Source organism: Agelaius phoeniceus, chromosome 7, assembly GCF_051311805.1.
Source record: "Agelaius phoeniceus isolate bAgePho1 chromosome 7, bAgePho1.hap1, whole genome shotgun sequence".
In the NCBI taxonomy this organism is placed as follows: Eukaryota; Metazoa; Chordata; class Aves; order Passeriformes; family Icteridae; genus Agelaius; species Agelaius phoeniceus.
This window is the reverse complement of record NC_135271.1, coordinates 20,517,360-20,544,017: the sequence shown is the minus strand read 5'-3', so window position 1 is coordinate 20,544,017 and position 26,658 is coordinate 20,517,360. Positions and strand designations below refer to the sequence as shown.

Below are 26,658 nucleotides of genomic sequence, written 5' to 3'. Positions count from 1 at the left end.
ATTCCCAGTCTGCAGCTCCAGCTTCCCTAGAGGCAGGAATTCTTTGGGAAGACTTGAGCTCAGCTTGCCCACAGTGCACAGACAGCACCAGCAACAAGGTGACTACATACAACGTAGGAGTGCAGAATTTTCATTTCTTCCTTTCATTAGCAATATCAACACACCTGAATTCTTACAGCCTTTGTCTCAAATATGCTACGGCTTTAATTTATTTTTAGAAGCTAAAGTACCAACTACCCCACTGTACAAATGCTTACTCTGGATTACCCTGCAAGTACTGACAAGATGTGAAAAAGAAGTTAGATCTTCTTGCTTAGTCACAAGACCTTGCAGATGGTTTCCAGAAGAGCAAAAGTTACTTCTACAGAAAATACTGAAAAGATGAGTTGGGAAAACCAATCTTTGTGGTTGTTGCCATCCGTTACTGAACTTCCCCTCATCTGCACTGCCCGTGGGGATATCCTTACAACACTCCTTCCTAAATAGCAATACCCCTAGAATTTACAGTATTTCTTCTTTTAATTTCTCAGTTGATAACTTCTCCCTTTCAAAATTGGTCAGGTTTGCAGCTTTTGTTCTGGGATCTCCCCACGTCTCAGCTGCAGAAACAAAGGCGCATGATGAGCAGTATGGCATTGGGAGCTTCTTCCTGGAAGAGCAGCTCTTTGAGACAAGGGCACAGTTTGAGCAAGATGAGCCAGCCAATTCTGTCCATGAAGAAGATGAGGAGAATGAAAATGAAATGCATACACAAATTCCATTTCCATATGCTGCTGAGCTGCTTTGAGAAGTAACAACAACAAAAAAGACAGAAAACACATTTCTCCTAGAAAGGGAGGATACAGAATGAGAACTCACACTTGGCCTTTTCTTGTGGTTGCTGGTGGACAAAGAAGGATTTTTGAAAAATACTCTTTCCTGCATCACCCATGTTACCTGATTACCATAGGGGCTGTTCAAGTGAAGAGGAATCTCATGCTATGGGTATTTTCACTAGGGCAACAAACATTGTGTATTTCCAAGGCAAGTACTGGAGACAGCCTGTCCACCAGGATGCCTTCTTTTACCAAGAACACTACCTCTAGTAAACAGAGAATCTGTTTTTTTTCCATCATCAAGTCCTCTGTGCTGAGCACTAGAGGGAGGAAAAGCCATTTTTAATACTCTCCTTTTACTAAGTACCCTCTGTGTCAAGACTTCTGGTAATGCTTTTAGAGTGTCGATAAACTGTGTTCATTGTTTGTGAGACTTTTATAGAGAGTTGATGCAGCTGAACGAGGTTTGTTTCCTCTTCTGGCTGGGCTGGTCTGTTAGCTTCATCCTGCCTCTGCCTTTAGTTTTAAGCTCCCCTTGCTCCTCAGAAAGATGCCTGATTTTTCACCCTCTGCCCATATTATTCCATTCTTGACCTCTGCTGTAGTTACACTGCATTTTGTTCTTTCCAAGTCTTTGTTTATTTACATACTTTCTTCCCTCTTGTACAGATCTTCTGCTAAACCTTTCTCTAGCCCTCTGCTTCTCCACCTCTGATAATGGTTTAGGAGAAGTTTTCCATCCCTAAATATTTTTGCTATTGCCTTCAGTTTCAGTGTCAGCTTACCTCAGGCAGGTGCTGCTGTCTATTCCAGGCCTCTGCAGAGCTCCAAAAAGCCCATAAAGGCTGAGACTGTTTCAGCTGCTTGGAGAAACTGCTATTAGCAGAGCCAGAGTGCTGCTGTGAGCCTGGAACTGGGAATGCAGATAACCCACACAGCTCCACTGGCCTCAGAGTACCCAGTAGTTTGTTCACCGAGTTAAGAAGCAGAAAATCATTCCTGGAAAACAATGAGGGTAAAACCTGGCTTTTACCTTCCCTTTCTCAGCTGTCTGTGGGGCTTCTCACAGGAGAAGTGGGGAGAACCAGAGAGAAATTTAGGCAGTAGTCAGGTGTCTTTCAGCTTATGTATTACACAGTCCTAGGCTAGGGAGTAGTGTGTGTACCTCAGCTCACCCACCTGCAGATGTCATTTCTTTCTTTTGTTCTTTACACTCTCCCTCCCTGTATTCTTCTGTTCTCACTCTGCTGTTTTCCTTTACTGTCTTCCAAACTGCAGAAGACAAAAGACCATTAATTCTGATTAATTCACCATCTGATCTCACAAAGCCACTGGGAACTGTGAGCAATGAGCAGTTGGTGCTCAAGAAAGGCATGTCAGACTGGGATCTGTCTGCTTTAAAAGGGCTGTCTGTTCTTTGTAACACGTGTAGTGGTGCAGCATGACTTCAGCAGTGCAGGTGCTTCCTGGGTTCTCCTCGGGACAAAACCCGTTACCTCCAATGGTGCTAAGTGTGCCCATACCATAATCCAAGAGCTCCTGTGTGTAACAAAGGACTCAGAGTTGGTGCTTGAAAGCCTTAAAGCCTTACTGATGTGGTCTTTTCTCCTTTATATTGTTTCATCTTTGCTTCAGTTGAAAAGAAATACTTCCATTTTACAGTAAAGAGGCACTTAACACCTTTTAGTGTCATAAAATTTTAAGTACCTATGCAGAATCTAAAGCATGTTTAGCAGAGAAAAGCCATGTCAAGCAGGTGATCCAAAATGCACTTGCTGTTAAATCAAGAACATTCAAGAATAGAGCAAGAGTTCTGTTTAGGAAGCTACTAGCAGCAAGACTCACCTTTGGCTGGTGCTACCAAATCCACAGCTAAATTGCCACCCACACTTGGGAAGTCAGGTTTGGCTTGGGGGGCTCTGGCACTAGCAACAAGCAGTTGTGAAAACAGAGGAAGGCCTCATTATCTTGGCTGGTTTGGGAGAAGGGTGAAAACTCCCCCCTGAACAATGACCATAGACCAAATCAGATTTATTTTATCTTTGTGCCATCATCATGAAAATGGAGTACTTAAAATCATTACAGATTAGGTAAAGGATACTCAAAAAGATGTCTTAATGTTTTTTGCATGTTTTGAAGTACAGAGGTTTTTTTTGGTGTACTTTATAGTTAGCCAAGAACTCCTATCCAAGAAATTTGAGGCCAAGGAAGGGAATCACATTTGTCTGAGCTTAAACAAACAGGTTTTTCAATGTCCTCTCTTTAGTGAGGTAGTGAAGATTACCCTTCCATAATATGGAGGCATGTAAATACGTAACATGTATTTACATACAATAGCCCAGATTATACATTAAGGTAGTATTTTACCTAAGCAATATGTTAAATGGAAACGCCCCCCCCCCCCACCCCTTAGTTTAGGTAATTACATGTTTTAGAAGAATACCAGGTACACCTACTTCAACAAGGAAAAAAGTTAAAAAGCAATAAAAATTAAATAAAAATCACTCACGCTGTATGTAGTTGTGAGATCCATTGTTTGGCAGGGATGGGTAAATACTATCCAAAGTAGAGCAGGAAACAATTAAATACATGCAAAACAGAATGGCAGCAACAGGAGAAAGATGATGGCTACCTTAGTGGGTAGCTAATAGTGACCTTAAAAATCCTCCCAAGCCTGTTCCAACACTGAAAGGGTTTCATAAACAAAACCCACCAAAAGCAGCTGCTGTCACTGGAGCCCTGTTCACTTGCACAGTGCTCCTGTGATATGTGGAGATGACACAGCCTTACTGAAACACAATTGTTAAGTACTGTTGTTTTGGTTTTCAGCTAGAAAATCTAGGAACAGAATCTAGGCATTAATCCATTGCCCTAACTCTTACAAAAGCCTTTCTCCCTTAACAAAGGATGTTACATTTTTCTCTGGTCTCTGCAGTGTTCACAGTGATGCCCTGCACTCGTTCACACTGACCAGTTTACGCACATTGGTTTGTGTCCCTTACAGTCCCTGCACCCCACAGAAGGGAACTGGTGCCTGCAGTCAGATTTTATTATCAAATACTATTTTAACACAGTGCAAGAGTACTTCCCAGGCTCTTGGTTCAGCATCCTCCAGTAACTTTTGTAAAAGGTCATAATCACTGAATTATTTTCACTTCAGGTTGGTTACGTCACTGCTGACACTAATACGAAAAAATAAAAGTTCACGTTGATACTATTAAATATGTTATGGATATTTTATATTTCTTACCACAGTTTTTACAGTTTCACAAATATCAAAATCCAGGTGTACATGTCCATTTTGCAACATAGAATGACTATACAATTCCAAAAAGAGCAGGCATTTCAAATACACAATTCTGAAGTGTAAACACAGTGTACAAGCTCTTCACTTCACAATCCAGGTGCTATGCAGTAGCAGCTGAGGTAACACCATACAGCATGAACTCAACAAATGGTTGGTTAGCCTCAAGATGATTTTTAGCATCCTTCTGTCCTGTCACCTGTTCAGTCTTTTAGTCCTCCCCCAATTTATACAAACATACAATAAATACATTTCTGATTTTAAAGGACACTTAGACAAGTCATGAGGATTTATGTGAGTACAGTACATTTAAGTTCAAGTGCAAAAAAATAACTAGTGGCTAGTCATTGATGTTTCTTTTTATTGTCTATGGTGTTGGTCCCAGGCACTGCCAGAACGTGGGTTGTTCTAAAAGCACAGCTAAAGCACAGCTACGGGACACCCCTTCAGTCAAGCTAACAGATGTCAAAGTGGGTAAACCTGTGCACCCCCTTTCCTGCTCAGCTGCAGCCACCTTCTCTCCCTGACTCTGGGCTCCTGCTGGCCTTGCCTCTGCTCAGCTCAGTCCCCCTGACCTTTCCCCATGGAAGGCCTCGTACCTCACACACATCCCACTTCCAGGAGGGCAGCTGAGCGGTGCTCCCTCAGTCCCAGGGGAGCAGAGTGCTCAGCATCTCCCGGGAACAAGCTGCTCATCTAAGAAAATGGGCCAAAACCCTGTCCTGACTAATCCCCCCGACTCTTCCCTGAGCCCGAGCATTTCCCTCCAGCAGCAATTTTCACTATGCACCAGCACGAGCTGGCTGCAGACAGTATTAAGAAGCATAACAAAACATAATCCAAAGTCCTCCAGTGTCTTGACATTGGGCAAAGTAACTTCCTAAACATACTGCAATTGAGTTACATTTGCTTCCTCCTGAGAATCTCACTCTACTTGATTTCTGCATCCACTACTTTGCCCCTATAATCCTAAACATTTAAGAGTTTTAGGTGATTCCTCCCTACCCCCCCCACCTTCCCTAGGCACTTAAAGCTTACTGTTTTCTTAATAAATAACCATAATAACTACACTGCATTAAATAAACCCCTGTATAGATGATGAAATAAAAAACCCAAAAAGATCACTGATCCATCTCAGGCTGTGCAATCTAGATCAAAGACCCTTGTCTCAATATAACATCAAACCTAAAATCACCCAAATGCACACAACCTTATGCCCACCTGCAGGGCTGCAAGCACAGAGGGTAACTTCTTTAGAAGCCTTCCTCCAGCTTTTGTGTTGCACTAAAACATCAGTTCAAAACCTTTGCTTTGCAGAACTAAACTTCTATCTCAAACAACAGAACATTAGCTTCAGAAACATATTCTTTGAATATGCATGCGGTTTACTTCATCCCTCACCATAATATTAAGATATACTTTCTTAAGCTACTCTCTTTCTGAGAAATCTTTCCAGAGACACTTTCATGACATTGCTAGAATTATTACATCTGGTATTTTCTGATAGAGTGTTCAGGGAAATTCAGTGTCTCTCTTAAAAAGTAATTTACTTTTGTTTTGGGAATAAATTTAAGGAAAAAAAAATCCAATCAAATCAGACACACTGTGCCTCAACAAACGAGGAGTGAACTCCCTTTCTTCCACAGATGGTAAAGAAATTTCATAGCACTTGATTCAGCTTTAGCAAAGCAGCTGAGAATTCTTCCTACCATTAGATCTGGCCACATCACTTCCCTCAAGAATCCGACCTTTTGGCTTCCCTGCTCATGTTGCTCTGTGTAGTCATATGAATATTCTTTATATAGTTAAAAGCTTGCACTGCATCACATTATGATTGTTAAGATGAAGGAAGTCCTACTTTAGAGCTCCTACTCCAGCGTTTCCCAGGTGAGAAGCAGGATTCCATGCACTGGATTTGGTAAGATGAGCACACCTCAGGGCCCTGCAGCAGCAGGCTGAGCATCACCATCCGACACCACACGGCTGCCATCTGCTTGGGAATCTGATGGTGCTGCAGCTGTTGGTGCTGAACAGTTTCTGGACTGCTCAGAATCTCTTGGATTTTGGGGTTGTCTTGCTGAGCTGGCTGATGAAGCACTGCAATTCTCATTGGTTTTCTAAAAAGAGGGGAAAGGATTGCATGCCAAAAGTCAACATAAATACTCAGGACACTGTCCCCACTGGCACCCCCCAGATGCATTCAGGCACTGCTGGAACATCACAAGGCACTTGCTTTGAATGCCCACAACATAACGAGTCAAATTTAAAGCAGCAAAGCAAAAGTAGTACACTTAAATCCAGATGACACTAATAGCAAGCAGACAGCAGCTTACCTTCCATATCTTTTCCTAACTGCACTTTCCCAAGAAGCATGCAAAAAACAAACTTGTGTTTCAAGGGGAAAAAAACAATTAACTGGTCTTCAAAGTGTTTAGACAAGATAATTCTTATGACTAAGCAAGTCTATAACTTTTTTTTTCCTCATGCTTCTTAAATACAATTTTTCTCAGTTGATCCCGCCCTCTCCAAGATACTGCTCAGACTTTCTGACTGGCAGAATTTTTGCTGTATTGATGTACAAATCTATCCAGTCTTCTCAATCAAGCCTTATCAGGGAACATATAAGAGCACATTTAAACACCAGTTACATTCCCAGGGCTGAAACAGCAAATCTCCACACTAACACATTTCATTAGAAGGTGATGCACTGCCTATGATTATTTGTTTTGCACTGAAGCATAGAGAATAAGGCTAGTATGTCCTTTTGTTTGAAGGACTATGAGCAAGCAGAAGCAAAACTAATCCATAATCTTAATGAAGTAAGAAGGAATCATTTTTGTCACTAATTCTCTGTTCACTGACCCTCCTTCCAAATGATCTATTTTCATTTTAAGGAAGCTATTTAACAAATTCAGTAAGAGAGCTTGACAGCCTTTTCCTGGTTTCAGTATTATAATATCATCAGCCTAAAATAAATTACTGAGCCTGAACTATTTTGAAGCAAGTTTGTCCTCTTGGAACACTGAAGGAAGGATGAGAAATTTTGGAGAATATACATGATGAAGAAAAAGATATAATTTTCTTGGTGCATTGAATTTTGGCACATTAACAAGTACTTTTGTATCAGCACTGTATTTTTACTGGAATAAAAGCATTGTGAAGAGAACATGTGCCATAGAGAACAGGCACAAAAGCCCTTCTGGCACTTTGCAGTGCTCAGGGAAGCAGCTGGGTTGTGTCTGGCAGTGCTGGACAAGTCACTCTCAGACACTACACACCTACAAAACATTATTTTCTTGCCATGTCCATTGCCTGACTTCTGTGTAACTTCTTTGCTCTGATTTAACAGAGGGCAGCTTATACTAACCAAGACCCTGAGGACATTTGCAATGGGAAACTGAGCAGTTTGTTTGGACATATTACTTTGATGTCAGAGACCTTGTGATATCTTCAGCTCACATTCTTTGACTCTGGAAAGGTCAAAACCAAACAAAAACCCCAGCCAACCTAAAGCACGCCTCTCACACATTTCCAAGAATAAAGTCAAGTAAGAAAGGCAGGAGGTCACTGACCAGGTGAAATTCCTACATCCAGCTCTGCTGATTCACACTCACATCCCAAATTACCCATTTCTAAAGACAGCACTTGTGGAAAAAGCATTTCTGTGTTTACGCCTACTGGGTGCAAGAAGGAACCTCACCCACCCTGAACTTCAGACAGGTAAACACAGGGCTGAGGCTGCCCATGCTGTTCCAAACCCTGACTGACAAGCACCTCCCTACTTGCCTTAGCAGTGTGCTCCAGCTCCAGCTGGAAAGGCATGGCCAGACCATTACAAGTTCAAGATCCAAGCCCATCCAACCACTGAGGCAGCTATTACAAGCTGCTCTGTGGGGAGACTGAACAGAAGGGTAATGGTGCACAGTAAGCACCAGCTTTTTTAAGATATTTTAAGTCCCAGGATAGCTCTTATCTAGGTAAAATAAGATTAACTTCACTTGAAAAGAAAGTTCTGTATCCCTTCAGCAGCTGTCTGGTACACAGCAGCCATGTACATGTCTGACAGCATCATCTAAAGAAGCAAAACTAAATAAAATTAATTTTACAGTCTGTTAAGCAGCTGTGCATCTTCATGTTCAATTATCACCTTGTAAATTTTACAAAATGCATAACCTGCAGATTCCAACTAATATGAAAAGAAATGTAAACTTAAAGGGAATACAAATATATCCAAGTCTGTAAAATGGAGTCCCTTTCTATGTCTCTTCTACCATCTTCAGGAAGGTACTACTTGCAAAGTTATTCCTGCTACATTATACATAGAAAACATCTCTATTTCATGCAGTATTTCAACTACTGTGTCACAAGTCCAGTTTCACTACAAGCTGACAGAAAATACCTACCAGGTACTAACAGATTTACAGAGCTATAAAGGTTTTAAAGCTGCTAAAATTACAGAAGAGCTTCCTGAACATTAGAAGATTACCTGTAAAGGCTGATTCTCAGGAGTGGGATTGGTTTTGGATAGTTTAACCATCTCTTTTATCTGGTAGACAGCATAAGCTAAGGTGACCCATGGAGAAGAACTGATGCCCCAGGCAGGCTTGTTCACATCCTCTTGCTCTTCCTGGTGTTTAGTTTTCTTTGGAGGGAGTCTGGGCTCAGTCCTAGGCATGATATCTTCCGACTGCTGCTGTACAAGGTCAATAGTTGCTATGGGAACAGGACTGGAAGGCACTGGAATCCTTTCCGCCAGCATTGTCTTTTCTGAAGTTTAAAACAAAATCATCACTGGCAAAGCCAACAAGCTTAAAAAAGAACAACCCTGATGAAGCAGACAATGAGCATGAAGTGTTCCTTGCTTTCACACTGTGGTTATCACTGCCCTAAAAGCAGAGCACTGGCACAGCCACCAGGAGCCAGACCCAGCACAGTCTGGTTAGGGAAACGTGGCTGCTGGGCATGAAAAACTCCAGTTGTTCCCAGCAAAGAGTTCCTATGGAGTTAGGCAGTTAGTGAGACAAGAATTAAGGGTGGTGACACACTGGAAGACACAAAGTATCTGTCAAAGAGTTCCAGGTAAAGGAAGAAATCCTCCCAAGAGACCTGTACATCTCAGGTCTTGCAATAAACTGTAATAGTTTTTGTAACTATCTTGAAATGTCATCCATAAAATGACTGCCATGACCCAACCCAATGTGCCTTACAATCTTGAAGAGCCAGAGTATGCATACAAAAAATAATTAAACAGATTTTTAGTAATAATAACTGGGGGTTATTTTCAGTAATAGCTCTGTGCTCTCTGTAAAAAACACATTCTGCAAACTTTGAAAAAAATATTTTTTTCAAAAAAAATATTTTACAGATTAAGAAGATCTTTTTTTCAAAATTATAAAATTACTTTTACACATTTGATTTACAAACTCCTAGATAGTACTGGATATTTTAAGCAAGGGCTGGATGTTCTCAAGCAGTGGAGAAACAAGGAGACTAATCCTGCATACACTTGACCACATGCTTCATTTTACTTATCCAACTGGTCTGCTTGAAAGCAGCCTTGTTACTGTCATGCTTTAAATTAACATACACACTGTTAAAATGGGTAGTGTGTATTAAATGAAAACCAAAGACAAAGAGAACAAGGCCACTATGAACAAACTGTCCTTTTGTAGATTCATGTGTAATTAACTGACTGCTGATGGGAAAGTGAAGCAGCAAATAGCCTTTTCACCTTTCCATTTTTTGCCTTTATCATGTGAACACAGGTGAAGAAAGTACTAGCAAAATATGTATTTGAACACTTCAGTACAGGCAGCTTGATAACTTAATTTAATATTCCAGCTAAAGAAAACTAACTTTCATTTCATACTCAGAACTTATACTGGAAAGTATTTGGGTAAAAAGCAGCTGAAAAATTCATGACTTTTCACAGTTAGCCAGAGTTTCATTGTCTTTGTAAGAATTATAGTCACAGTAAACCCCTAACTTTGCTCCAAGTATTTAGTTTCTGGTTAGCCTTTATATTGATAAAAATAGAGATTAAAAAGTTCAAGTTCCCCCAGAGGGGAGATATCTCAGGTTTAAAAAAAAAAAAAATCTATAAAATTTTTTGTCCTCCGAAGCCACCTCTACAATTTCTAGCAGGTGGCTTCAACTGGCAGAATGTGAGAGCACAAAGTGGGATTGAGGTGACCTTAACAAATTGATGCAACTGAAATGACTCATTACAGCTGTGAAGACTAACCTAAGGATTCTCAGAACTGAGAGGACATACAGGCAGCAAAATATGTCATGCTTTTCGTCTGTGGACACTCAAGAACTCAATGCTGCCCTTCTTGTAGCAGCAGCAGCATACCACTTCAATTTCTTCATGGCTCAGGACAAAAACTTCCCACTTGAAAATGAACTGTTTTGTCAAAATCCAAGTTAAGATACCAAACTTACAAAAGTAAAGCTGCAGGAGCAGCTACAGAGAGATCTTTTTTGCACTACTTCTAATTCTGTAGTGTCTCTGTGACGTGAGTAATTTACCTTCTTCTTCGTCAGGAACCAACATCCACTGGATCAGTGCAAACAGAAGCAGAATCACTAAACAAGCCATCCCAATTCCTCTGAATGTGGCAGCAGGACCTGTAATGAGATTTTTTTTTTCCTAAATTGAGAATCTACTTACTTAGTAAAATAAAATGAGTCAGCATTATGTGCTTCTTGCCTATACATTGCCCATGCAGACTCTTATTAGCTTGTTTCATCACATTTTCCTCCCCCATCACTTCTTCAACAGGCTTTTTAAAGGATTTTTAAGCAAGTAATTAGATTCTCATTTGTTCGTCGAGAGGCTTCATAGTATCAACCTATTCTCTCACAAAGGATTCATTCATCTTACAGATGAGGATAGGTATTCAACACAATAATGAAATATCTAGGTGTAACATATTGAATCAATCTGGAACACTGACAGAACAAAGCCATGAGCAATTTGGTCTGAATGCAATGCTGACCTTGCTTTGATCAGGGGCCTGGACTGGAGATCTCAGGGCCCTTCCCAGCCTGAGAAGTTCTATGATCCTGTGATCCATACAAAGTATATAACTCTTTAACATATAACAATACCAAATAAGTTTAAAGCCGACAGTTCGGTAAAACCAGAATAAAACCAAAATTTTCAATATTACTTTTGCTTACCAAAGTAGTTGACCAAAACCCCTCCAACCATGGCTCCACATCCTCTGCCCAGCCCCAGGTGCAGGCCTTGCAGTATTCCCTGTGCCGACGTCCTCAGCTCCGGAGGCACGGCCGCGCTCAGGTACGAGATGCAGGCTGCCCAGATAGCTGCATGTGTGACACCTGCAGAAACAGACACCAGCAGGAGCACCAGGGCCACAGGGTGCCACCTCAACATCTGAGCAACTGCACCCACCAGCTGGAGCACGTGGAGAGAAAATCTACAAAAACCTTCCAGTGACAAATGGCTGTGAAGTACAAATTGGCTTTTGGGAATGTGATACTGGCAACCAAGCCACAGAGAGACAGGACAACCAAGCCACAGAGAGACAGGACAAGTCCTTCTACACAGCCTGTCAAAAGCTCTTTCTCCCTCTAAGATGACCTCAGTTCTCTTCTGGGGACACAGTCCCTAGGGAGACAAGTCTCTCTGCCAGATTCATTGTGCTTTTTCATTGTGTGACCGAGGGCCTTTGGAATACAGTCCCAATTTCACAAGCTGCAGGCAATTAAAGCATTGATGCCTCTCAGCAGTCTCCTTACCACCACAGTGAAGGCAGCACAAAGGTCATAAAATCCAAACAGTATCAGAGATATCCATGCCATTTCAGAGGCAAGAATTAATCCCTCCTGCCCTTCTCACTCCCCACAAAAACCCAGCACCTCCCAGCAAACTCTTGCTGAACTCAACACCAACACACTCTGCATTTAGCACGGCATGGTCCAGTGCCACCAACCATGGCCCCATGGCAGCCCCAGCCTGCAGCAGAGACCGTGCAAGTGTCTACCCAGCACATTTGGAGTTTCTACCCAGCACATTCAGGTTTATCTACCCAGCAGATTTGGGGTTGGGACCACCTTTTCCTCCTGCAGGAGAGCTAAGGGACAGCCAGCACATGACCCTCAGCGTGGGAGGCTGGCTGCAGGTGGAGCCCTCCCCTTGGAGCACCTGCCTGGGGGCCTGTGTGGAGTGGGGAAGGACAGGACAGGAAAAGGCAGGGTTGTGGAGAAGTTAGAAAAACAAAACAGTTTTTGTAGTTCATCACACATTAAATAAGCCTGAACTATTTTGCCACCCTCAGATTGAGTGGGAATTTTTTTTCTTATTTCAGAGGTATTAAAAATAGTCATCACAGTTTACCAATTCCTAAGCTCTACTGCCTCAGTTTTAAACAAATATTGGCACAACTGATGATTCAGTCAACATGTTTCTGTCCTCTACACTTGACTTAGTAATGAACAGTTGGACAATCAATAATTACTTAAGCATTTAGGCTGAAGACTCCTAAGAGCAAGAAAACACATTTTCATAACATACAGAGTAATGCGGATTTTGCTTAGGTGAAATGAGCAATAAATAGCATTAAATGAAATTGATATAGTGCAGGTACACACTTGTTGGATGTCCACCAGGCTGTCCAGGTCAAATTCACTCAAAATCAAACCCAAAACTCCTCAAGCTTTGGGTATTACACAAATATATGTGCATGTATCTCTCACTCTCAAGGTTTTGGTACTAGTACATCACTGTATTGATAAACAAAAAGCTTGCATTAAAATGAGTCTGTATTACCTTACCATTTAGAGTTTAAGGCTTTAAAACAAACAGATTTTCTATGCAAAAAGCTAAAGAGTTTTAAAACTCACTGAGTCTCTACTTTCTTTAATGCAGATCCATGGATGCATTGCAAATAGCAATCAAGAGCTGTCCCAATAACAAAGCAGAGCTAATTTCATATAGGTAAAGTGGTTTTGGTTTAGAAAATACATCAATTAACATAAAACATGCAGTTTTATTGGCTGTTAAGAGCAAGTCAATTCTTCAAGCCAGGCAAACAAAAAACACATCAGAAATTATTTGAACTGAGTTTGTTTGAACACAAAAGGCCATAACTTAACCAACAGGTTCTTGGATGTTTTCATCTTCAGCAGTGCAAGCCCCACTAGAACACAGTGTTCTCAGTTTCTCTGAAAATAAATCCATACCTTTAAATCAGCTCACTACACTTGCCTTTAAAGGCACAGCCTTTTTATTTTAGTATGTGTACATTATTAATGTGATTTTTTTATTATTTATACAACAGTAACTATTTGAAACAGTTTTTACCACAACTCACATAAGAAGTCTGGTGTGGATTACTGTTACTGCTAACCACAATTCTTTTTAAAAGAAGTTGCTCACTATATATATTGTGACATTATTTGCTAAAACCACTAACCACCATTTCATCATCTGCACAACAGTTCCAACAAGTGCAGCAACCCCAGAGTGATGCTTGTAATTTTAGTGAATTTAGGATAATTCATACATAAACCATGAGCTGAAGATTTGGGGATCCAAATTTATTTCAGGAGAAATATGCATCGTAATTATTGTCAGCCAAAGGCCAAACTCTTTGCTCTCTAGACATAACTGTGTTGCTGGAACATCAGTAGGAGTCACTTCTGAGAATAATACTTGTTTTGGAGTTTGCTGAGTAACTGCCAAGTGAAAACAGCTCATTTTCAGGTTAACAAGATGGTTTTGTAATTTAGAAAAAATTCCTGTCATGCAAATTGGAGAGCTAGCATGGCTGTCATCAGAGAACCTGGACCAGTGCCCTGGAACAATAAATTGCAGCTAACTAGCATAGCAAAACTTTATCTGCTAAGTGCCAAATGAACAAGATTGCTTGTGTGCAATATATATAGATATATATGATTTACAAGGATGTCTTGAAATCCTCAGTTATTACAGATTCAGCCTTAGCTCTTATTTTCATACATTGCCTGTGCAAGTCAATACAGCATAGTGGTTGAAAACTTTGGATTGAGAAGTGAGTTTAAATCTCCACATTTACTCCTTTGAGAGTGCAATGCAATGAGAGCTGTCCTCATCCCATCTACAAACAGCAGCTGGAACACAGCATGGTTCTTATTACAATCAATAGATGCAGTCTGCAGAGTCATCTCCCAGAAAGGTCTCCATGCCCTCCAGCAATAGCACATGGGGATAATCCTGCTTGTGTTGCAGGAACACATTAAACAGAAAAATGAATTTTTTACAGAAGTCAACTAAAACTTCTGTTAGCCTTAAAACCCCTCAAGCTGGGGAGTTTACATAGAATGTGACAGCTTCCTGGAAAAAAGCTCTGCACAATTAGAGCAAGGACTTCACCGAGGGGTTTCAAAGACCTGTCAACTTGATGGGCCACATGGTGCCCACATGTTGTACACAATCTCCTCTTTTTTGGTACTCAATACAATCCTTACATAGAGAAAATAGCTACAACTCTTGCTTCCCTCTGTCAACAAGCTGACTTAAAAATACGAGCTTCCACCCCACCAAATTTCTTTAAGGTATCACTTCTTACTGCCACTGACAATACAGTGGTTATGTAGGAGAGAAAGCAGAGCCCAAAGAAAGAGGACTTGGAACTGCTGCAGAGAAAAAACAGAACTCTAGAAAAGATGAAAACTGGTAAGAGCAGGAAGGGAATGGATAAATGAGGGGGGGGGAATTCAGCAGTACTTCTAAAAAGATAACCTTGATCCCCCATTTGGCAATACTGAATGGGATGACTGGAATCCCACAAATGCAGTGGCAGTGGTTAGAGACACACAGGGCACCCATGCACATCAGGGACCAACAAATGACGTCTGAAAAGGGCACACAGAACACAGAGACCTGGGGCTGGGTGGGGGAGCTGTGCGTGGGCTTGCTTTGGGTTTTGCTCTCTCATTTGCTTACTATAAATAACTGCAAATAGCCAGATTGACCAAGGAGCCCATGATTCAACAGTGGCTAAATGTGGTAACATCTGGCAGATACATTTATGACAAAGTATTATTTTGAAGGTCCTTAATTTTTTCTTCAAATCTCAATGATTCAGGATTTGTGTACTGTGTACTCTTGCCCTATGTAAAGGCAAACCTATGTATTGTGCAATTCATATTGAAATTTCAGCAGAATAAAAACCACATGCAAAGTACAAGAAACTTCTTTTTCAGCCATGACTTACAGGATTCTTCCAGACACAAACTTATGGCTGTATAGGTGAAACCAAAAGGGTTTTTTCCTGTATTTTTATATGGGAGATCTTTAAAACAGGATTACCTAAAAGGCAACATCCAAAGCTTTGTATTCATCATTTGTTTTCTCTAGATGTTTGAGCAGGTGGGAGTATAACACATACTCATTCTTTAGGTTCTTTCTAAACATGTTCCTATTTTAACGTTTGGTATGAACAATGAAGCATCAATTCAATATTTGTGGTTTGGGGGCTTTTTTAATAACAAAATTCAGAAGCTTGCTGTTGGGGCAATTATAATATGATAAACTGTGTTTTGTTAGCTCAGAACTTTAAGGAGCCAGGACACAAATGGATCTCTGTGTGTATGTAGAGATCCACACAGTGCTCTCTAATGGCATTTTGTAACTCAAAGTCTACCTTACAAAGGTTTCTGTAAGTATAGTAGAAAAAGTTAATTTAAATTCAAGTTATGCTGCACACAGAAGAATAAAACTTCCAAGTATAATCTGAAGAAAAAATTCTAAATATTATTGTATAAAAACAAAATACTGGCTTTAAAAAGATGTTAAAAATATTCTTCAAATACTGAAGAAATAAAAAGTAAAACAGTTCCACTTTTTTATGGTTTTGAGAAGTGGCACCCAACACAAAAAAGGTCACAAAAAAGACACAAAAAAGGTAATAAAAACTAAGCTAGAATAATGTATACTTTAACATTGAAATGAAGTTCTTACAGATTTCTACAACAGGATTTGAAAACAGGACTCAAGTTACTTGTCAATAGACCACACCTCTGTCCTTGTAAATAAGTTTGTGAAAGGGCATGTCCCTTAAAGAAGTTCTCTTAGCATTGAGAAAGCTATTGAGAGACCTTCTGCTCTAGCTATTAAAACAAAAAATCTATAATCTAAAAGTACTGATGGAACTGAAAAACTGAAATATTTAACAGAGACAGAATGACCCAGAATATGTTTGGAGGTTTTCTGCGCCATCCTTTCAAGAACTGCAACCTCTGGCATTTAATGACGTTCACATTTATCACCAAACAGGATTTGCAGTAGGTGTGTACCCTCATAGCTCATGCTTCTGTCTCTTTGTTTATTTAAAGGGTGTGTTGGTCTCACACAGTTCTGTTTGAATAAACACAGAACTGTGCACAATCAAATGCACACCCACCCTTTTGACGTCAAATATTTCCCAGGATAAACAGTAATGGTTTATGTGCTTTATGAACCTGCATCTTCTGGGGTATTTGTGGTCAAAACAATAGAGAAATACCAGATTTTTTATTTCATCATAGCTCACTTGAAAACAAGATAAATGGGAGCACCTGAGCTTGTGCTGGAGGGTCTTACCTTGAAGCACTTCCATCGGAAGAACAGTCCAGGCATTTTCCAGGTACGAGATGTAGATGTATCGTGCTGTGTTACAGGCAAGGCCAATATAAAGCACTCTAAAGGAAACAGAGAAAGGAGAAGTCAGGACAGTGTGCACTTTCTCTTTCTGGTAGGTTATAATACAGCTTACTGATGCAGAAGTTATTTGCATGCATACGGTTTGCCAGTCTAAAGCATTTGCTCAATAGAAAATATATCCTGCAAGTTCTAAACCCAAACATAAACTCTCCTCCTGCCCATTCAACACGTTCAAAATCCTAATAGAAAAAAAATAAATCAAAGAGACAGCAAACCCACTGAGCTTTTAATTGAGCTCTGTAGTTCTATGCCACACTCTAAATGGGATTGTGTTTCAGAGAGAGAATTTCTGAGTGCATTCAACATTCTTTCCAAACAACCTGCTTTTCTAATCATCCAGAGATTCATTCTGCCATTTCAATGAAAGCCTGGAGCAGGTTTGTATTAAAGGAATTAATTTTAACCCAATTAATACAAGTTTATAGTCCCAGTATCTGCAAACTGCTCAGAACTACTCTAAAACACATCCCACAGAAGCAATATGGTTTATAATAACATGCCTCAGGATAAAACTTAGCCATCCTGTTGAAAAGCAGCAGATGCTGCATCTCAGAATTTAGAGGGAAAAAAAACCCAACAAAAACTCTTACAACAGCTTTAAAACAATGAAATACAAAGACCATTTGTGAAGTGCATTTCCCATTGCACATTTAACCTGATGACTCTTCCCTTCCAGTTCTTAGATTTAGCATAGCTTCCCTCTGGGGTGCTCATTCCTCCAGCTATCTTCCTCTTATTTTTAGATGGATCTTGGGAAACAAAGACTTAATTGAAAACATGTTTACAGGTTGAAAAAGGGTGCTATTGCAACCTTTAAAGATTTTTTTCAGGGACAAGGGTAATTTGTTGTCCCAATAGGGCTTGTTGTCTGAACCCTGGTTGGGCATAAGTGAAATAAATGCAATTGGTAATTAAGGTGAAGCACTGACCTTGTGAAAGGGCTCTTTATTCTTTGTGCTGCTTTTTCAGTTAGTTTTTCTACAAATGCACACCAATAATTAATTAAATGGTACAGAGCCACTGGAAAATCTAGAGTGAGACACCATCACAAAAACACATCATCTTGTCAACATCTGAGGTCTCCAAATACACATGTTGACAGTGAAAAATCCACTACCAGAGTTTTTATCATGTCAGTGATATCAAAAAAGGCCTGGGCATTTCACAACAAGATGAATTTACTTTCAACAAATAGGGCAAGCTGGCAGGAAGTCATCCCCCCTCAGTCATAGATCAAACCAAGCTGTGCTTTTCCAGATACATGTGAGGTCCATGAATAGCTGGTTTAAGCTGCCTTTAGGCAACAAAAGCCCAAGCATTCAAGGAAGAAAACATGGGAAGCTATGAAAAAGTTCACTGTTATACAATAATGAGAACAAACTTGTTCTTTGTGCTGTGAATCATAAATTTCATCTCATCCTTTAATTAATGCCTTCTGTTCCGAACAAATAACTTGGTTCCTCTCATAGCCACAACTTAATGTAGCTCTTATGTACAACCACACTTCTGAAATGTATTAGGACACATCAGCCTCAAAAGGTAACCAAAGTCACAAGGTCTGCAGCTTCCTGTCTCCATTCCTCTACCAGAAAGGCCCAGGGTGATGCATACTCTCAGGAATACAAAGGAATAGCCTCACATATACATTTGTTTTTCCTCAGCAGCAGTACAGATGCACCTCTCTGTTTAGGATGAGTCCTAGACAGCTGAATTTCACTTTTGTCTAGAAAAAACTCTGTCTGTTCACCAAGAACTGTCTTTCTATCTCAGCTGTTCCCTAGCACAGCCAGACCAGAGATGTGACCTCCTGCTGCTTCAGAGCTCTTCCATCATCACTAACCACTCACCAACCTGTGTTTTTCCAATATGTTACATTTGCAGAAAGATTTGGATTTGGAGTTTAAGAGCAGCAATTTAGTCAGGTTCTACCTCTTAATTTGTTAGAATATATGTACAGAATTTTAGGTAAATTACAGTTTATGAAGATTTCTATAAATATGGTTTTGGAGGGGTATGTCACACAAAAACTTTTGTACATTTACAGAGTCTTTTCAAAAAATGCATTTATAATAATCACTTAGGCTCCCTATCAGACCTAAATGGAAAATGTAAACAGACAGTGCTTATGAACCCTATATGCAGCACCCACACTGACACCATACTCACTTCACAGGTTCAACATTTAAAGCATTGAATCTATATTTGTGACAAGGAGTCTAAGCTGTTTACAGCCATGACTACCAGTCTCTGCTTCCCATAAAAGCTCACATGCTGGAACTGTGGTCAGACAAACACATTCTAGCTTAACCTCAAGTAGGAAGTTATTTTCAGAGCTTGACATCACCTTCTTAAGTGACTAGCAGTTTTGAGTGCTTCTACACCAGGTGGGATCTAAGTATTTCATAACCAGTTTTGTACACTTTTTTGTCACGGTATCATAGAATGATTTGGGCTGGAAGGGAACTTAAAGATCATCTAGTTCCAACCCTTCTGCCATAGGCAGGGACATCATTCATTATGCTCAGGTTGTTCAAAGCCCCATCCAGCCTGGTCTTGGACACTTCCAGGGATGGGGCAGCCACAGCTTCTCTGGGCAATCTGTGCCAGGTCCTTACCCCCTCACAGTAAAGAACTTCTTCCTAATATCCTCTCAAAGAAACACTAGAAGCACACATGCACTGCACAAGTGTATGAATAGTAGAATAAATGAGGTCAGAAATTGGGCATTTTAATCAGTAGATATTTAATATGGTAATGTGCAAAACGCTTGGACAATAATCTGAACATTAGTTTTAAAAAATTGTGAAAACATAAGGGTTTCAAGCTGTTGTTAGGGTTTTATATGCCACCACATACAATGGTAGAAACAAAAAGATTTTTAAGACTTGAAAAGGGAAACTGAGCTTCTGTCTGATAAGGTGTAAAGCCCGTTTCCTTGCAGTCCACAAAGGACATTCCAATAGCATTTTTTCCTGCTAGTGTGACAACACATGCAATTCTGGTACTCATGCCTGTCTTCAAACACTCAGCACAGAAAGAAAAATTGAATTATAATATTCAAATACTTCAGAAAAAACGTCTACATCTAGAAGTCCAACAACCCAGAGGAAAGGAATTTTGAGCTATTAAAAAATAGATAAAATATCAACACCAAATACTTCTGACTAAGGATATGGAGTTGGAGGCTACTGGAACTTTATTCCTAATAGGAAAATTATTATCTGCACTAGAAGGCAGCAGACAACACATATACAGAACTGTAAAAGAAGATGAGCTATGAACTCCTATCCATATTTCTTTGGGGAAGAAAAAAAAAAAGCTTGCTTCCTCTCAAACACACAAAGTTCAGAAAGTACAAGCAAGGCGGCAGGCAACCAGGAGGAGTCATCTCAAACTGTGATGACTAAACACAAGCATTAGGTAACACTAAAATATGACTAATGTGCATTTCCCAGGTGTAGGTATGTAGAATGCTGTAGAATGTAGGTATGCTGTTTCATAGCAAACAGGGACTAGTGTTTAAACAATTCAATCTTGATCCAGGTTTAGCAAAAAAAAAAAAAAAAAAAAAAAAAGGAGCTAATCCCTCTTATCATCCTTCTTTTCACTGGCCAATGGGCCAATGCTCCCATCCCCTCCATTTAATCTTATTCACAATCCTACCACTCTTTCGGTTTTCATTCTTTAGCTGAAGTCTAAGCCTGAATTTTGTACTATAATATACATGGAAAGAGCATACCCAAGCTATCTTTAGCTATGAAGACTGTGATCTGTTCTCACCACTCCTCCATCATCATACCCTTCCTCCAGGCTTTGCATGCAAGGTGTCATTTTCTCTTACTAATTATTGTCAAATTCAGAGATTAGGACTGACGCTAAGTAAAGAGATCCTCCTCAGTTTCAAGTAAGAAAGAACTCCATCTTTTAAGTAATCTCTCAAATTACTGTGCTAAACATCTCAAACATTTTTAGTAGAGGGCAAATGAATAAAAATATTCATCCCAATAAAAGCAAAACAAAGAGCAAGACCTTAGAACAGAATACACAAAAAGAACAGTGCAAACAGCTTAAAAATACTTACATCTCAATGACTGTATGATTATAAACGGGCTATTTGGAAAGGATATGATGCTAACAACACACAGCTCTGAACTTACATGCACAGAATACCTGAGTAAATATTTAAAAAAAACACCTCTGCAGCTTCATTAACTCAGGTTTTTCCCATCTTTCCTCCCCTGTGCTTTTTTTAAAAAGTAGAAGAGGGATTTAGAAGGCTATTAAGTCAATTTAGTGAATTTACTGGAAACCAATGTTCACTAATATGCTGGAAGCAGTCGCTTTCACTTACACAAGGCAAAAACAACAGGACAAGCCCTGCAGCCATCTCACTTCATAGCTGACACACACTGCTGCAACTGAAGGAGGAGAGCAAGCCCTGAACTAGTAAGTGACACTGCCAGGCTGCAACCTCATTCTGCCAACACCCAGAGTCTGATTACGAGGCCGTGTACACAGGAGGTGCTCACCTCGTTTCCTCAGCTCAGCTTCTCCCCTCTCAGCCTGCAGCTGACACCTTGACACCTTTCCAGGCTACCGTGGGGGCAACAAACTGCCCTGCAAGGGGAACTAGGCTAAAGCAGAATGCTGCTACTCACAGGAAAAAAACTGAAAAACTAATGGTATTTGTATGTCAAAACAGACAACCCTTGAGTGGGTGGCAATTTGTAAAGATCTCAGAGTGATGCATCAGGGAAAAAGGATATCTTCTGGAACCATCTGCAAAAGGTTATGGTGCCAGGCATAAAGCACATACTAACATGCAACTCAAATGCAAAGCAAGCATTTCAGAGTATTTTCAACTCTTAAAAAAAAAAAAAAAAAAAAAAGATTAGTTTGAGTTTTACTTTGTAGCACAAGGGCTGAGCCTGACAGTCACCATTTCTTGTATAGCTCTTTAATGATTGCTGCCATCTTACCTGATGTGACCAACCAATTCAATGAGTTTGTGGCTGAAGAAATAGGCAGTCAGCTCAGACACGTGACTGAGCACAGAACAAACTCCAAAGAGAGTGGTGGTGCCATTCAGGTCTTCCAAGTGCCAGTACAGAAAGGTGAACACAAAACCATATCCAAACCCCATGAACCAGGCCACGAAGAGCACGGAGCCATACTGGATACTGCACAGCAGTTTAATTAGGTCCCAAAAACTGAAAGACTGTGACTGGCTCATACTGGTAGGAGTGTTATCTGAAGATTCATTGGAGGCATTTCTGTCCACCTGTGAGATCTCGACCTCTTTTCTCTTATTTTCATCTTGCTTGAAGTGCGTGTAATGAAATCGAAACTGGGTGGCCACAATCAGAGCCATTGTCATGAGGACACCGAAAACAATGAAAACGATCCTGTAGTTCTTGTACTCTGGAGCTTTACATCCTTGACCTTCAATGGCAACTTCTGTGTGAGTATAGTCAATGCCAATTCCCACGGACAGCATGGCCAGCCCCCAGCCCAGAGACCCCCACATACGCTGCAATCCATAGCGGTCCCGGTGTTTGCCAAGGTACTGCAGAGTTATGGTGTCCACGATGGTAACAGAGGAAGCACTGAAAAATTCTCCTATTATGACAACCAGCAGAATGAGTAGAAAGATGGCCTCTACTTCTTGTTGATCATAAACGAGCACAACTTGGTCAGAAGGCATTGGCTTTGTGCTGATGGAAGCTGGGATGGTGCTCAGAGTTGTGTTCCCTAGTGAGGCTGGGCTAGCGGTGGTGCTTTGCAAAATCAAATGGGTACTGTTCTCCAAGGTAAAATCCTCACCATTGCTCTGTGTAGATACCAGGAATGTTATTTCAGGATTAGGTGTCCCTGTTGTTTCCAAAGTGGCTGAACTGGAAGTGACCAGGTCTCTCCTGCCACGAACTTTCGGGGATGCAGCACTCACTGTGGTTAGGGGAGAAGACATGGAGGAGTTTTGCAGGATTGTTGTTAAAAGGCTGCTTGCGTTGGTGGGATGTGCAGGGGGAAGGCCCTTTGGTACACATCTTAAGGTGGCTGGTCTCACAAATCCAATGCCCAGGTTGAACAAAACCCAGCATAAAAGTGAAAACAGGAGGACAATCTTGCCTTTCTTGAAGCGATCTGCTACCACTCCCCAGAAGGGAGCACTGCAAAACTCAATAAAGTACCTGATGCCCACCAGAAGTCCACTCTGGCTGGGGGTCATACCCAGCTGCTTGTAGTACACGGGCAGCAAGGGGTAGAGAGAGCCATACGCAGAATAGAAGAAAAAATAAAAGACCTTTGAGATCAGAAGATCATTGTTTATTTTGACACAGTGCTTTTCTAACCAATCCAGCTCTTCATCTGGGGCAGTGGTTGTCTCTGTTGAAGGGGATTCGTTATTGGGTGGCAAGTCTTGGTCCTTGGAAATGCCATTGAAAGGATCTGCAAGCACATACTTTCTCTTCTGTTCTTCTTCGTCATCAGTTAGAATGGCCACCTTATCATCAGCTGCCATGGTTCACCACAGGCATCCAGGATCTGGTGGACTCTCAAGGAACTAGGGCTACCCTGTGAACAAATAAAACACAGGGTGGTTAAGGTACCACAGGGGAGCAGACCTGCAATGCCAGCCATCAAGGACAAAGACAGTTTCTTTTTTGTAAGCAACATTCCTGAGCAATAAATGCAGTCTTCAGGGTGGAGAAGACCATTTGTCTAGACTAGTGGTACATGGTAGCATCAATAAAAAGGTGCTTTATGACCAATTCTGTGAAGCTCTCCCAGCATCAGCTTTTTATTTTGCAATAAAACATCCTGCATGTTTAGGAGAGAGAATAACTTATATATTCAGAGTTACTGTGGCAATTAAGTGCTAGCATTTGCAAGTCTCTTCTTTCAAGTTGCCTTTTCTCCCCCAAGGCTAACTGCTTTATTTCCAGTATTCCCTCCTATGCCAAAGGATAGTCATGATTTTGTAATTAAGCAATGCAGCCACATATATCCAGGTTATTTTGATTATCAACACATATTTTCCAATGCCTCATGAAGGCCTTCAAAAGGCTCAGCAGTCTCCTATTGAAACACATTTCTCTAAGCGCTCCACAACTACAGCAGAAATTGATGGGAGGCTCGAGCTTCTACGCTGAATGGGAAGAGGTGGGAATTGGGATGGAGCTTTAAGATCAAAATTTGGGTAACAATCTCAAAGACATCAAAGACCTGGGAGCAAAGAGACAGGCTCTATAAAGGCATCTTCAAGTCAAATTCTGAAATGGAAAAGAGGTGGCCTGGGAGGTAACAGCACTGCAGCTGGCTGCACTTATCTTCTGCAGAAGTGCCTGAAAAATTGATAAGCAATACTAAAAAATAAACACTTAGACTTTGAGTGACCAGCCAGCTTTCACATTTAAAAACAACCCATTCCAATAAACTAGCCTAGCTAAGAAAAGCTTCCTTTTCAAAGAACAAAAACCAGCTCTGGCACCAGCTATCAGCTCCAAATCATTATTAAAAAACTGGATTTGCTCTACTGGTACCTTTAAATTAATAAGATCACCTCATGTTCATTGTGAGAAAGTTAAATATTTTATGTATTTTGGTTTTGTAATCCTTTGCTGTTTGGATTAGTATTACTATCACAGAGTAACTTTTTCAAGGACCAATACTTGAAAGGAGAACCAGAAGAACCTGAAATTTCTCAAAGAGGACTCCATTTGTGATCTTGACCTGTTCAAGGAATTTGAAGTTGGACAGGATGATCCTACTGAGTTCCTTCCAACTCAGGGTATTATATCATTCTATGATAAGTATTTTTTTGCAGTTCTGTACTTTATTCTAAGTAGAAGAGGACAATGAAACAAGTCTTTCATTACTCATCTGAAAGCACAATATCATCCCTTTAAAATTAGTCATGCAACAGTATATTAGGTGCCTTTAAATTCATTATAATTCATCATTATTTAATACTGACAATGGATTTGGAATGGATTATTTACTACTAACAAAGGCTAATAAGAGAGAAGAGACTAACATTCAGTAGTATGTTAAATTAATTGTTCCCTATTGATTCAACATATATATAACAGCTGACAACAAGCCATGGGTATTTCTAAAAACAACACTTCATGAGAATAATCTAAACCTTACACAGTTCGGTGAAAGACATGTCTAAAAATACCATCACTAAAATCCCAAACATTCATAAGGTTTGTCTGTGTTTTTCACTTTTAAATGTCATTTCTATGGGATACTATCTACAAGGATCTCGGGTTTCACTTAGGGAGAAAAGGCTACATACAAATCTTGGAACCTTAAATATTCATGTATTCAAGGTCAGAAGCAAATGAAAACCATGCCAGCATATACACAGAGATTCAAGTTTTTCCTCCACTTTCTTCAGAGACAATCCAATTAAATTTAAAAAAAGTATTTCAACTGTCAAAAGATTAGACAGTCCTAATTAAGTTGTTAGAACAGTCAAATGTGAAAGCACATTTTCTTGCTCTTACCTGTTACCATCAAAAACCACATGAACCAAAACCCAGCAGTTGTCTAGTGAGCTCCTGCAATTTTTGGTTCAGCCAACCACATCCACCTGACAGGTGGAAGAACTGTGGGGTTTTTGCTCATTTCTATATCCATAAAAAAAGCCCTTCTAATGAGTAAATTAGATCAGTCATCATCTGTGCTCTTATTTTCTTTATGCCTTCCCTTTCTTTGACAACAAAGACTCCAGATCTTGTGCAGGGCCCCACTTATGTCAAGGGGATGTAACTGAGCTTTCAGTATATGCTCATCTGTTTACAGCAACTTGCTTGCTTGCTGCATCAGAGCTTTACAGCATTTACTTCTGAAGAATAGATTTCCTGTTCCCCAGACATGACAAGATAGAACTCACATTTTAACCATGTGGATATTTTAGGACAACTTCTTTGTAAGTATGGCTTGAAATCATCCTCATTTAAACAAGTTTATTCCTGTATATGAGCTCTGAACCAGCTGGTTTCATATAAATAATACTGAAAGCTTTTAGAGCAATTACTATTAATTTTGTTTCCTTTTTCTCTTGAAGTGGAATTTCAATTCCATATGTTGTATGAATAGTGAGTACATAATAAATTATGATACTGTTAATCTTTAAACTCTTCAGCTGCTGCATATTCTCCCCCCTTCATAATCTGTATTGGCCTCAGCATCCATCTTCTAATGCACTGCATTTGCATAATCCAAAAGATCCACTCCTGCTATTCTGACTAGAACATCCTGGGTTAGAAGGCTATGAAAAGTCTATTTCATAATAATTTCAGTAAATATTTTCCCACACTAAGAGCTTTATTGAATGTTATTAATAATACAGAATATACTCTTCAAAAATGTAACAGCATCAAGAGTGGTAGGAGCCATATGGCATTCTTTATTGTTTTGATCACTAGTTTGTTTAGGAGTCAGGTTTTTGAAAGTCATATTAAGCAATGTTTTAAATTCTAAAAATAATTGACTGAAAATAAGAAAATGAACAGAGTATTGTTACTGAAAGAAATCTACAAAAACCCTGATCCAATGGGGATTTCCTTCCATGACAAAAACCCTGTGCCAGTCAGGGATTGAACGTGCAGCAAACCAGACAGATGGAAAAACCAATATACTTCTCAGTGATAAGAGACTAGTTATCTATTGGTAATTTTAGCCATTACCTTCAAATACTGTATCTTTACTTTGCAAATATTTTCTAATGCATAAGACAATAGAAGGACAGAAGACAAGCACAACTGAGAACAAACAACAGAGAACAGGAGTAAGGAAGAAAGGTTAAGAGAGTT

The 26,658-nt window shown here is 40.1% G+C and overlaps 2 protein-coding genes across 8 annotated transcripts in view; one reads left to right on the top strand and one right to left on the bottom strand.

Moving 5' to 3' along the window:
* Positions 1-26,658, top strand: part of NEMP2 (nuclear envelope integral membrane protein 2) — a 40,844-nt gene that overhangs the window by 11,173 nt on the left and 3,013 nt on the right. Inside the window, exon 9 of one of the 4 annotated variants that reach the window (XM_077181169.1) lies at positions 16,657-25,980. The exons of 2 other annotated variants lie outside the window; for them this stretch is intronic. In XM_077181169.1, the coding sequence (XP_077037284.1) occupies positions 16,657-16,690 (34 nt within the window). In that variant the 3' untranslated portion in view covers positions 16,691-25,980. Of the gene's footprint in view, positions 1-561; positions 4,038-16,656; positions 25,981-26,658 lie in introns of those variants that run through there. One more of the 4 variants, XM_054636054.2, reaches the window with a different exon arrangement.
* On the bottom strand, positions 4,038-23,354 carry MFSD6 (major facilitator superfamily domain containing 6). Of its 4 annotated transcripts, none has more exons than XM_054636053.2 (7): positions 21,811-23,354; positions 16,712-16,809; positions 11,305-11,466; positions 10,651-10,749; positions 8,606-8,886; positions 6,453-6,471; positions 6,101-6,236 (listed from the first exon to the last, which is right to left on the bottom strand). In XM_054636053.2, exons 1-7 carry the CDS (start codon positions 23,352-23,354, stop codon positions 6,226-6,228), a joined length of 2,214 nt encoding a protein of 737 aa, XP_054492028.2. In that variant the 3' UTR covers positions 6,101-6,225. The 4 variants fall into 4 exon arrangements, with proteins under 4 accessions (XP_054492027.2, XP_054492028.2, XP_077037280.1 ...); XM_077181165.1 differs by having other exon boundaries at positions 6,102-6,236; positions 6,453-6,504; XM_054636052.2 differs by lacking the exon at positions 6,453-6,471 and having other exon boundaries at positions 4,038-6,236.

What these genes read in the sequence shown, in the direction of transcription:
- MFSD6 (XM_054636052.2), bottom strand. Translation starts at nt 23,354, where the DNA reads ATGGCAGCTGATGATAAGGTGGCCATTCTAACTGATGACGAAGAAGAA. An exon ending in TCCGATGGAAGTGCTTCAAG is followed by an intron (nt 11,467 to 16,711) that starts GTAAGACCCTCC and finishes CTGTTTCTGCAG; the next exon opens with GTGTCACACATGCAGCTATC. An exon ending in GGTTCCTGACGAAGAAGAAG is followed by an intron (nt 8,887 to 10,650) that starts GTAAATTACTCA and finishes TTTAAACTTCAG; the next exon opens with AAAAGACAATGCTGGCGGAA.